Genomic DNA, 12,841 nt, shown 5'->3' with positions numbered 1-12,841 from the left:
CATTCCAGGCACAAGTTTAATCCCTTTTTTGTCAGCAGATTTATAGTTGTGACTGATTTAAAACCATAAAAGTTCAGAAAATGACAATGAGACTATTTTATGTTGGTGCTATGCACAAGAAAAAATAGTAAACAGTTTTTGTGTTTACTGGTATTCATATGAGCAACCAGTTTAGCTGCAGAGAAGCATTCTTGTGCTGATTTCTGCAAAGGAATCACACTCTGCATGCAGCTCGGGGCCGACTCTTTGAAAGGTCAGAATAATAAAGTGCTGCATGAATCATTTTACCGATCGGGCAACATGAGAGCTGCTCGCATATATTGGAGCCAATTAGTGATGTGCTCCTGCAGCAAGGGGGAGTGCTGGAGGTCGGGAAGGATGCCACACCCACCAAAAGATGAGAAGATGTCAGGATTTGCTCACAGAACAAGACTCGTGTAATCTCAGGAAAACATTTTAATACAGCTGATTTCATCTTCATCACGTCTCCCTCTGGGACTAATTTTGCAGATCTAACAGATTAGAGTCTCTTTGTTGCAAATTTAACAAGACAGCAGAGACGTCTGCTCGTTGGACACCCCAGATAGATCAGGCCTTTCTAAGGGATCGGGACCTGAACTGATTCTGCTTGGTGTTTTGTTTTTATCACCATAATAAGCTCAAAATGAGATGTCTAATTTGACCCTGATGTCTTGTTCTAAACTGCTCCTATTTTGTGGTTTTAAGACATTTTTGAAAGATTAATTTCATTCAAACGCTAAAACAGAGGCTTTGAAAACAAGTCTGTCCTTCTAACACACTCAAATCTACCACCTGTCAGCAGCTTTGCTCGTATTTTAGTCCAGAACCTCTCAGGTACTTAGCTGAATCAAAAACAAACGGATGATAAAAGGTTTTCAGTGATGACTCCAAGGCGCTGTGCTTATTAGAGGGTTGTGATGTGAGCACAGAGGAAAACAGGAGATGATAAAGCAGCTGCTTTTGTTCCCAGCGTTCTGATAATAACCCAAAAAACAAATAAATAAAAAATACTGGACCAGAGCGGCAATGCTGTGTATTTTTGTTGGTTTATAAAGTGCACGTCCCCCAAACCTGCAGTGAGTTCTTCACTGAGCATAAATATAAACCAAACCAGGAGAGCAGGTGGTAGGAAAACACACCCGCACTTCAATCTAAATAAAATCCTGGGCTTGAATTTTGTTTTAGCACGGAGGAGTCTTAGAAGAGTGTTGTCTGAGAGGTGTTTTTAATTTGAAGCTGCTGCTGGGAGGAGTTTCACATTTGAATCTCTACTGGAAACATCCAGCGTTGTTTCTATGGGAACTAATGTCGTAGTTGTGGAGCATCATTTAAAAATAATACAAATCCAACAGAAAATAAAGGAATAAAAGTTGGTAGATGATTATTATGCCATGATTGTTAGTGATTCTTTCCTGCAACGGCTCAGTCAGTTTCCCAACCACAAATGAAGCTTCTGTCTCTTTAAGGTCCTCTTTCCTAAAACAGTGGAGACCAGAGAAGTCATGACCTGTTGCAGGAGTGATAAAGCTGTGCTGAACGTCCTTCAGGGTGTGGGTCGGAAACATCTTAGTTCAAATGTAGAAAATTTACTTTACTGGAATTATTCAATAGCTAGTTTATGATTTACCCTGATGCAATTTACCAAAACAAATTTTCGGTGTGTGTGTGTGTGGGGGGGGGGGGGGGGGGGGGGGGGGGGAATTATTAACCCTTTGATGCATGAATTATGAAATCTTCAACCATGATTTTTTTTCATTTGTCTTTAGGTGTGAATGAAACAAATTTCAACAAATATTTTTAGTAAAATTTTATAATTTACAAATAATTTATTACATGTCCACTTCAGTGGGCAGCATGCATTCTGAGCATGAAATATGTTGGCTTGGCTTACTGAAGTCCAAACAGAGGGGCTCAAATGCAATAAAGTCTTCAACAGCTGTGCTTAATATCAAAAACAAATAAATAACAATTTTGAGTACCTGTCCACTGTAGTGACCATTATGCATCAAAGGGTTAAAAATAAAAATATTTCTGCTGCATCTTTTAATTTGTTTATTTTTTAATTTACTTAACCAGAAAGAAACTTGTTAAAGAGCAAGTCACCCCCAAATAAACAATTTTTTTCTGATAAACTATATAATTGCGTGTCTAATCATGCTGCAGACACATGTAGTCAATAGTTTTGCACTTTAGTGCATTTTAGTTAAAATTTAAAATTTCTGCCTGAAACTGTCAGTGTTGTACCGTTGTCAGGTAAAAACTCTTGACTGCATTTGAATTTAAACTGCCATCGCCATTGGCTAAGAGGTATGCTATGATGTAAACTGGTAGATTATGATGTCACAATGTCGTGAGTGTGTGTATTTGTAGTGGCTCCACCCTCTCCATCTGCTAGGCAACAGCATTTGTTGCATTTTTCAAACATGAAGTGGGAGTGAAGTACGCTTCTTGTAAGGGGTGACTTGCTCTTTAAGAATCTCGTTTGCGGGGGTGACTTGGTCTAGGTGCTAATCTAGACCCGTCAGTATGGCCCTGTCTTGTTTGTGGTTTTCCTTCATCATAAGGGTTGTTGTTGTGTTAACATCTAGGAGTTAGTGAGTGGTGGTGGAGCTAAGTAGCTGCCCCATAACCAGAGGGTTGCAGGTTTGCGTCCCACTCAGTCTGTTGCAGTCGTCGTGTTCTTGGGCAAGACGACCTGCATAGCCTGACAGAGAGCCTCGCCTCTGTCAGTGCGCCCCAGGGCAGCTGTGGCTACATTGTATCTCCTCACCACCAGGGTGTGAATGTGTGTGAATGGGTGAATGACTGGTTAGTTGTAAATTGCCTGGGGGGTTGTAGAACCAGGCGCTATATAAGTACGGACCATTTACCATAAGTGGATCACCTTTATAAGAATTTAGCAACAATCTGAGAACAAACACTACTTATGTTACACCTTGATTGCATCAGCTACCCCCCCCCCCCCCCCCACCTTTAAATGAAAAATATCACTTCCAGTGCCATTCTGAATTTAATCTTGTTGGATTATCAGAAACGACATCTATAGAGAGTTATAATGTTGCTCAGATTAACAGCACCAGGGACATTTTGTTAAGAGGCAGATTATTAGGATCTGGTACATTTCTAATCAAACTGTGTTATTTTATGCATTGTTGTTTGTGTTTGTGCAAAAGGTGGCAAATCCATTTTATGGAAAGTCCATTATAACATATAATGATAAGACTGACAAGAGTTTGGTGTAATCTATATGTTGTTCTGTAGTTGTTTAAAGGTAATCCTGATTTCTAAACTGACTCCTCCAGAGGAGCAGAAGACAAGATGGGTTGCTGTAACTAGTTGTGTTTTCTACTTATGTTGCAGAAACATAACAATCAGAGCTATCAACTGCTACTTCCATTGGGGTTCACTAGTCTCCTACCTCCTTGGAGTGTGGTGTACTCATAGTTTTGTGGGAATCTGGCTGTCAGCCACCTTGTTGACTGCAAAGCAGCTGCTCATAGCTGACTCGGGGTTTCACAGCTTAAATTTCTCTCAGCAACTCATTCCTGCCACTCTCTTAAATTTCATCTGGAGCCTCGGTTTATTTATTTATTTATTTAGTTGTGGCAAATGGACTGCAAAGGTGCGACATCCACTTTCTGATGGCATTGACTGTTTGAGGACGGTGGAGGACGTGGCTCTGTTTCCATCTGAGTCGATCTTCAAGCTCGGGGGAGGCTGGCACTGAACCGTGCAACTTTCTGAAGATGAAGGGAGGGAGGGAGGCTGCAGAGGGATGGGGGGACACATGAGGGCAAGACAAAGTGTATGTTTCTGTGTGAGCGAGAAGATGCAGGGTGAGGGGAGACAGTGATGAGTTGACATGAAGGAAGTGAGATGTGGCAAGTGGAGAGAAGACGCTCCATCAGTGCTGTCAGCTTTTCCTGCAGTCAGAGACAACTGCTGCGGATGACGCGCTGCCTCGCTAATGACAGCCAGGCATCATTCTTCTTGGCAGTGCAGACAATTGACTCATTTGTGCACATAGCCAGGATTATTCCTCGCTGCGCATTTCATGATGTTTATTGCATATGCTCATATAAATGACAGTCTTGTGACAATGAAAGATGGGTTTGAATGGTCTAGTTGCACAGAAATTGATTATAAAGCACAAAAATAGATAAATAAATAAACAGCTCTCCTGTTTTTGCACAATCAATCTGTTAAGCACATGCTTCTTGTCAAAGGGAACAAAATTGCTGCCAGAGGCTCGGTGTTTGTTTGCTGAAAATGACAAAAATAGAAATTGTAAACTAAACCCTCTCAGGTGTGATTGACAGCTCTGCATTTACAGCGTCGGTTCTGATGTGTGTTCACAGCTGTCGACACCACCAAGGATCCGTGCCAGAATGTGAAGTGCAGCCGGCATAAGGTGTGCGTCGCTCAGGGCTACCAAAGAGCCACATGTATCAACCGCAAGAAACTGGAGCAGAGGTAGGCGGCTCCGGCCCTCCATTCACAAACGTGATGTTTGCAGAAGATTCTGATGATGCATTAAGGATTTCTTGATCGATGGATGGATTAGTCTGTGAATAAGATTTGCCAGATGTGAAAGCTGAACTGTGTGTGATTGGAAAGCTGTGGAGTCAGTGACGAATCCACGGTGTGGGTACTGGAGTGTGCAGTTTCAAAGCCCAGTTCCTGTCCACCAGCTTTTATTTGGGTTTTTGCATCCAGATGGTGGCGATGGAAACTCAACATGAACCGTTTGCATTAATATCCATCTTCATCGACTTCCCTCAAAATAGTTGCGTTAGTAAATAATATGTTGGGTTAGGTAGATTGCTTTAAGAGCTTACTATATTTATTAACTCAACTTGTGACCAATAAGCTGTGATACTCTATGTAAATATAGAACATCAACCTGCTTGGTCTTAGAGGGTAGATTAGAAGGTCTAATCAGAAGATTCTAGGAGTCTTTATTCATTAGGGGATTGTACACACTTCGTTTTGATTCAAGAAACAGTCAGGTTTATAAAAGTAAGAATTTATTTTACAAGCAATTAAAACTTGACAAACTGGTTGACTATTATTTACTGTGAGTGGATGGAAACTAAAAGGTGGTGTCTGGAGCTTATGTGTAAATATAATGTAGTCAGAACTTCCGTATCTCGGAGAGCTGAGTTCTGGATATAAAATAATTTGGTTTACGTTAAGTTATAAAGTTGTTATTATCAAAACCACATCCAGACGCAATCTCTCTGGGTTCTACGTACCCAAGTGGAGACGCCCTTTTGGGTCCGAGATGTCGGGAGGGGGGGTCGGAGATCCCGGTACCGAAGTCCGTAGACTAACTTCCAGTACGACCAGGTCAGTCCACAGTCATCTTCCAGGTAACGACAGTGGGAACTAGTTTGCGTCTCAGGAATAACTCTTAAGGAGTTGAACAAATCAGCTTTGTTCTGCAGGAACTATTTTGTTCTATCAGCTTCGCAGGTGCGAAAAATGTTTTAAAGGTTTTGTTGACGTGCCAAAATCTTTGATGGTTAAAGAGGTTTTGCTACAGATGGCTGGTCTGAAGCTTTTCTCTAGAACTCTCGAACGAACTGAACAAAAACCAGAGTGATCTAGTTTTAATGTAAATGTTATGAAATGGGTAGCCAACCAAAAGTTGACAAGTTTGAGGAATATTACCAATAATCTCAGAAACACGCTTTCTTCGATTCGGAGGCTCTTAACTGGGCAAAAGGTTAACTATGCGCCATGCGTTTAACTTAACTTTACTTTGTCCTTGTGTGAGTGCAAATGGTGATGACCTCGTCAAGTAAACATGCTAAACATATATCATTAAGCACAGATTAATGAAACATTTCATTGTTTTATAATTATTATAAGTAGCAATAAACAAACGTTTATTTAATGATTATCTTTAATTTTAAAATCTTCTTTTCTTCTGTTCTTCTGTGAATCGAGGAGTTTTTATAAAAGAGTTCCTCTGTAAAGGGACCTTGGTAGGAGAGAATGTTATTGTTATGATTTTATTATCTCTGTCAGAGCTGCAGGCTTTCAGTCTCCTGTGAGGGAAAATATTGTAGGTTGGAGTCGTAGCCAGGCTAAATTGACCCGGCTGAAGATCTGACCTGTGGGTCTCAAAATCAGGCCATTTCGTGACGTTACAAAATAAACCTTCATGAACAGACTTCTGTCTGAAATGTGTGGCCAACATGTATGTTTTAGGCTTTTCAAGACTTTCTTACAGATTTTGTTTATTTGTTTAACCAACAAAGGTGATGTTGACTCTGTGTCTTTATGTTGAAAACAATTAATGAAAAAACTCAATTTGATTCAGTGCTAATGAGCCACTGGATCTAAATCTGATAAATGGTATCTCATGTTAAATGTTTATTTGATTGGGACAGTATACGTGTTAATAAACAACACATGTTTGTAAACATGCCAGATTATAGTTAAAGGCTAATTTCCATCCATCGTCCCACGGAGAGAGAACATACATGGTTTGAAAAAAAAAAACTTTCTTAAGGAACAGAAATGATTACAATCTCTTAGCAAAATGCACATTGAAAATTAGATTTACACAAAGTTCATTAAAAGGCTAAAAAAACATATTAAATGCACTCATGCAGTTCAATCTATAGGGTGAATCATCACACAAAAACGGTCAAATAAAATCAAACCTTGTGCTTAATAGTGTTGGTGACTGAAAAAAACATTTTTTTTAATCTTATTTCTGATAATAGTCTGTAACTGAGTTTGTCATGCAGGCTGAACATGAAAATAGTCTCCAACACCTATCTCCTGCATTAGCTTCTGATAGAAAAAATGGTGAAAGTCTAGGATTAGAAAAACCTGACAGATCTACGTCACACTGTCACTTAAGATGTGTGAGTTCATGAATGTTAACTCGTGAGGGGGAAGGCTGTTGTTGATTTAACGTCCAGGAAACATTAGAGAACGTCTCAGACAGTAGAAGCCTTCCGTTAGCATGAGCAACTCCACCACACAGCGGAACTCCTTCAGGTTTGTGTTATTTGTGGAGATAAGACATCAATGTCCCAAAAGCAAACAGAGACCATGGTTGAGTCAAGTTGCTTTTATCCAGTCACAGGCAACAATATCAGGAAATAAGACTTGAAAATGTGCCGCCTGAAGCTCAGCTGTGATGTGGGCAAATTTTAGTTCTTGGAAATGGTGCACCAGTGTACACCCCCCTAACTCCACCCCAGAGTACAACTTACAAGGCATCGAACATCTTTTGTGCGTTCATTCTGTGTGTTTCAACCAACTGCATTACTTGGTTATTTTTTAAACACAGCAAAAGAGTTGTATTTACCTTGTTTTGCTGACATTCCAGCTAACACTGTAGCCTTCCACAGAACTGTGCGTCGCGGCGAAGCTCTGAGGAAGGCTACAGTGTTAGCCTTACATAGAGACCACTGCAAATGCATTGATTAAATGAGTGTTCCACACCTTTAAATACTTGCTTCAAAAATATGGATTTGCCACTAAATATCCCTCTTTATCCTCATAGTTAAAGCATATGCACCGACTGTTACAATAGACATCCTGAATATTGTTTCAGTATAGACTTAGCACATATTAAACAGGTAAACGGGACATGCACCCTTTTCCGCAAGCAGTTCTGCATTCCTGACATTGCTTCAAAGACCTGACTGCTCATCACACTGTGTGGTAGCAACACATCGGACCTAAAATGATGCTGTTGTTATTGATGTCATTTTTTTCAACCTTTATTTATAAAGGTAAACAAATACAAACTTTGTTGACCTTCGGGCTTGCCGTAGTAGAGACACACAGGGGTTTATGGAGGTTGGAGAAGGAAGATGAAAAAAAGGAAGTACAGTGTTTTGGGATCCATTTTATTTGACATAAAGATGGCAAACACACTTTCTTGACAATACATGTGATTGTGTGCAGAGAAAAGTATAAAAATAAAAAGAAATGATGTGTGTTGATAAGAAATTTGCTGGCGAGTCGTGTTAGTGCATGCTCTGTGTGGACGATTCTGGTACTTTTGGGTCACAGCACCACTTCAACGGTGCGATGCCGTCACAAGAGATTAGCAAAGTGTCGAACGTGCCTGATATTTGTGCGGCCACACAGTTGGTGGTCTGGAGCTGGTTATGAGTTATCTTCTCGTTACCTCCTGAATGCTACACAATGCAAAAATGTCCCCAACCAAAGAATTTCACACAAGAGGAAAGTCGGCTCAAAACGGTCAAAAAATTGCAGCGTACGCCTGGCTTGAGTAATAAACTTGACACTTACCTCCCTCACTAGATGTAGGAGGGTTTGTTTTGGATTCAAATCAGCAGGTTTTTGAGGAAAGTACTAATCATGTTAAAGAAGTAGAGCTTTGAGTGTCAAATATGATACATTAGACATTTAAATGTGAGAGAGTGAAAGCATTATTTTACTTGTGAACGATGTGCAATTTTGATTTAAAATGATGAGTTTTGGGATTGGTGTTAGTTTGGAGAGAGTGAGTATTTTAAATCAAATTGGGCTTAACAGCTTTATTTTATCATTATAAAGAGTTTTTTTTTTACATCAACTCCTTCAAATTTACATTTTTTGATTTGTTGTGCTGGATTGTTGTCTGCAGGCAAAAACGAGACTGAATCTGGGCAAAATGTGATGTAGCAAAACAATTATTCTGTTGTGATCATTTTCTTTATTATTGTAGGAGGAAAGTTTTCTTTAAAAGGACCATTACAAAAACCCATAATCTCACAAAGGACGTGTTTACACAAACACTGTAAAGCGAGTCCTGTTTGTGCTGAACTTACAAAAATCCTCAACTAACAGTCGACACAATCTGGGAGACTGATTTTAAAACACCTAACGTTATCCTAGACTGTAGACCCGTGGAAACAAAACAGATTCTGGAGCTTGGTGTGGCAAGAGCAGAAATAAGCCATGAAAGGGGAAAATGGCATTCTGTAAAGTTAGTCGATAAAGCTAAGCGGAGCTACAAGTGCCGCTGCGGCATTCGTTCACTGTGCAGCTCTGAGTGAACACAGTCATGCTTTAAAGAGCAGGAATATCAGACTCAAATGAAAAAACTTTTTTTTTTTACTTCACTCTGCAGTGATACTGAAGTATATCCATGATTTCCAACAGCTTTTTGTATATTTTTACTGGACTTTACAGGGTAACAGTTTGACAAACTGGCACAAATGAAAAATATTAAACGTATAATCACCTTTCATTGAGGTTTATGTTTGGCTCCTCTTTAGTCTTCTGTAGTGAACATCATCGTAAAGTGTTTATCTGCCTCCTGCACTCGTTTACTCCTCTGTGAAAGAAAAACAAACGAGCAGGGCTGCAGCCTGAAACAAATTAATGGAGTGAATTATTACTACCTGAAAAGTCTATCAGCAGTGGTGACAGGCATTTATCTTTTTCACTAAAGTGCTTCATTTATAGAGTTACTGCAGTGATGAGACGAGCGGCGTCCAATGGTGGGTAATAAGCAGGAGTGCAACCGCATCAAATCATCCCGGCATCATTAGGCTGCAGGCTGAGGAGCTGCACGGCAGAGCCTGAACATGAAGTCAATCAGTGCGCGAGGAGAAAGGAGGTTTTATGTGCAGAGTTATTATGACACTCAGTCAGTTACGATCAAAAGTGTCTTGTTTTGTGTTCGGTTTGTCGGTTTCGCAGAATGCAATCTAAAAACTTTTAGGAAAAACTTTTTCAACCCAGCAAGATGGTGGATATTGGATCCATTCATCCAGATTATGAAATTTTTTGCTCGCTTGTGTCTAGTTTAAGGTTTTTCATACATGAAAACAGTGCATAAGACTTGTTTTAGCTGCAGTGAACAAGCTCTGGTTCAGTGTTTTTGATAACAAACCTAATGCATCACTTCCTTGAAGCTTTGTCACAAATGCTGTGTTTGTCTAAATTGTCTCCAAGCCCACAAATCAATACACTGCTTTTCATTAAATTTCATGCACTGCAGTGAAATCGGTGCTTCGCGGCATCATTTTGATGCAAGGGTTAGGAATAAGAGACAAACACAAAGAGGGATGTTGAGTTTTGAATGGGTTAATTTTTATGGATATTTTGATGGAAATAGTTTAACCCATAGTTTGTTTTATTAGCTCACATTTGAAGCATTGTGAATTTTCTTGTTTTCCTTTAAAATCTTACATTAATTTTACTTTAAAAATAAGTTTCATAATTAAAAGCATGTGCAACTGATGAAATAACATCACATGCAGTATGAAGGGTGAAACTGGCTTCCTTTCAGATACCAGCATTACATTAAAATCATACTATGTAAATTTTTGACATTTTTAAATCGTTTTCTTGAGTCAGTTGATGCTAAAACAACCCTTTACAGTGTTAATGAAATGTTACTCAGGCCCCTACCGGCCTCTGTTGCCAGAATACCGCATTTGCAACGTCAGAGTAGTGGGACGCCTCCCGCTGGAGTTGAGCTGACATACCTGCCGCTGCAGTCTAGTTCAAGCATGTTTCCTGCATGTTTTAGATCATAAACACCGTCGATTAGGTTAATTTAGTGATGAATCACTTCTGTAGACACTAAGGAAGGCTGGAGAGGCATTTCAGCTTTCAGGTTAAGGTATTCAAAAGATGAATGCACAGCGAGGAGATTAGTTTCGTTTTTGATTCTACTAAACAGACACCAGGGGGCGCTAAAAATCTGCCTAAACTGCTAAGAGCTGGTTCACTAAGAAACCATTTTTTTGTAGTTATTTTCTAAATAATGTTGGTCAGTTTGAGTTTCACATGCAGGCTGAACGTAAAGATAGTCTTCTACCCCTATTTCCTGCGTTAGCCGCCAAAACAACATACACGTGGCAGCAACTGGATTAGAAATGCCTGACAGATCTACATCATACTGTCACTTAACATTCATGACTCCCCCATCTAGGTTGCTGTTGAGAGAATATCTCTACTATTAGAAGCTAGCCGTTAGCATTAGCAACTCCACCACACAGTAGAACACCTCCAGGCTTGTGTTATTTGTGGAGATAAAACAATGTTGCAGAGCAAACAAAGTCAGTGGTAGAGTCATGTTGCTGCTAGCCAATCAGAGGTGAGATGTCCAAATATCAGGTAATAATGACTCTAATCCCCCTCTCCTCCAGCTAACTTCCACTTCCTGAAACAGAAGCACCAAAGCTTTTTTCCCCAAAGAAAACGACTCACAAGGCATTTTTACTAGACCACAGCAAACACATTGAAATAAGTAAATGAGCACTTTACTCATTTTCTGCAACCCTAAAAGAGAAATAAGACATTTGCAAGAAAGAACACCAATAAAAGTTTATCTTTTCCTTATTCTCTCTACTCATGCTCAGAGTTAAGCAGTCCGAGCAGCAGGAGCTTCATGAAAACAGCTGCAAACCTTGCCCCGTGGCCGCTTCCTCCCCTGTATGTGGCTCTGATGGACACAACTATGCTTCTGAGGTAAAAGCATACACATTCTGCACCAGATTTTCTCCTCAAACATTTACTTTCAATACTTTTTTACCTTGATGTTTTCTTTATTTTTCATTTGATCTGAAGTGTTTCCTATGTAAAAAAAAAAACTGAGCAGAGGAATAGTTTTAAATAATGAGAAGAGACCGGTCAAGTACAGTTTCCCGCTGCGCTGACATGCACGTGGGTGCAGCAGTTCATCACTGCTCACAGGAGGACAAGTGAAAGGGCTCCTGGTGATTAATGACTGACGTTCTCAGCAGCATCACCGTAGGCCGGCTGCAGCCAGGACTTCATTGATTTATGTACAGTTTTTAATTTTGACCTTGCATGAAAAGACGGTGGGAGAAAAATGACAACTCATTCTTGCTGCCTTTCTTTAAGTGCAGCATCTCGTCTGAATGAGCAATCTTTTTCCCGCGGTCACCCTCATAAATATTTTAACGGCTTTCGTGCCTTTCTCTCTTACAGTGCAAACTGGAGCACCAGGCTTGCCTCACGAGCAAAGACCTGAGGATCATGTGTGTTGGATTTTGCCCCTGCACCTCTGTCCCTGTCACAAATACTGACCTGAAACATGGCAAGTGTCGCTTTTAAATTTTTGTCCTGACTTGACACATTTTCATGCATTGTATTTAAAACAAATGTGCATTTAGCCTGTAATGTTCTCATAGAACAAATCAAACAAAAGCATGTTCAGCATTTGGGATCAATACTCAGCATTTTTAGAGATTAGTGTCAGCCAAATATCCCCTGTGTGATTATCTGCTCCTTCAATCATGTAGTAATTAATTATTTAGAGTGTACACAATCCATCAGTGCACCCAAACACCATTGATTGTCCAAGCCCCAGGGCGAGTGAAAATGCCAATTGACCAAACAGCTGAAATGTTAGCCCTCTCTTCTGTAGTCTGGAATAAGTGTAGCTTGAAATTGAAAGTAGATTTCTGTTGGATAACAGCAAATCGCCGCCTCGGAGTTACTGTGAATTGATGTTTTTCTTTGATTGGCAGATCAGACGCTTAACCCTATAAGGCCCACTGTATCGTATGTGATACACACATTTTTAAGTTTGTAGTAGCTGTAGCTCTTTAGCAAGATTAGCATTTTCCAAAACAATCTGCAGTCAAATCTTTTAAGGGTTTTCTGCCTGCTCATGGATTATTTATGTACTTAAGTGTCAAGAGGGATTTTTATTTAGTATAATTATTGTTGTATTATTATAGAATTGCTTGATAAATTTAATATGAAAGTTAATAATTGTATACGGTATTATTATTACCAATCAAATGTTTAAAATTTTAATAAATTCGAGCCATTTGAATATTATTTAATGTGTTGGGCA

At 39.7% G+C, this 12,841-nt stretch overlaps 1 protein-coding gene across 1 annotated transcript in view; it reads left to right on the top strand.

Moving 5' to 3' along the window:
• The window catches only part of LOC107387827 (SPARC (osteonectin), cwcv and kazal like domains proteoglycan 2), a 66,120-nt gene that overhangs the window by 40,413 nt on the left and 12,866 nt on the right, over positions 1-12,841 (top strand). Inside the window, exons 3-5 of the mRNA XM_070545676.1 lie at positions 4,380-4,494; positions 11,376-11,484; positions 11,968-12,076. Of these exons, the coding sequence (XP_070401777.1) occupies positions 4,380-4,494; positions 11,376-11,484; positions 11,968-12,076 (333 nt within the window). The remainder of the gene's footprint in view (positions 1-4,379; positions 4,495-11,375; positions 11,485-11,967; positions 12,077-12,841) is intronic.

Source organism: Nothobranchius furzeri, chromosome 16 (assembly GCF_043380555.1).
Source record: "Nothobranchius furzeri strain GRZ-AD chromosome 16, NfurGRZ-RIMD1, whole genome shotgun sequence".
Lineage (NCBI taxonomy): Eukaryota > Metazoa > Chordata > Actinopteri > Cyprinodontiformes > Nothobranchiidae > Nothobranchius > Nothobranchius furzeri.
This window is presented reverse-complemented; position numbering and strand designations above follow the sequence as displayed.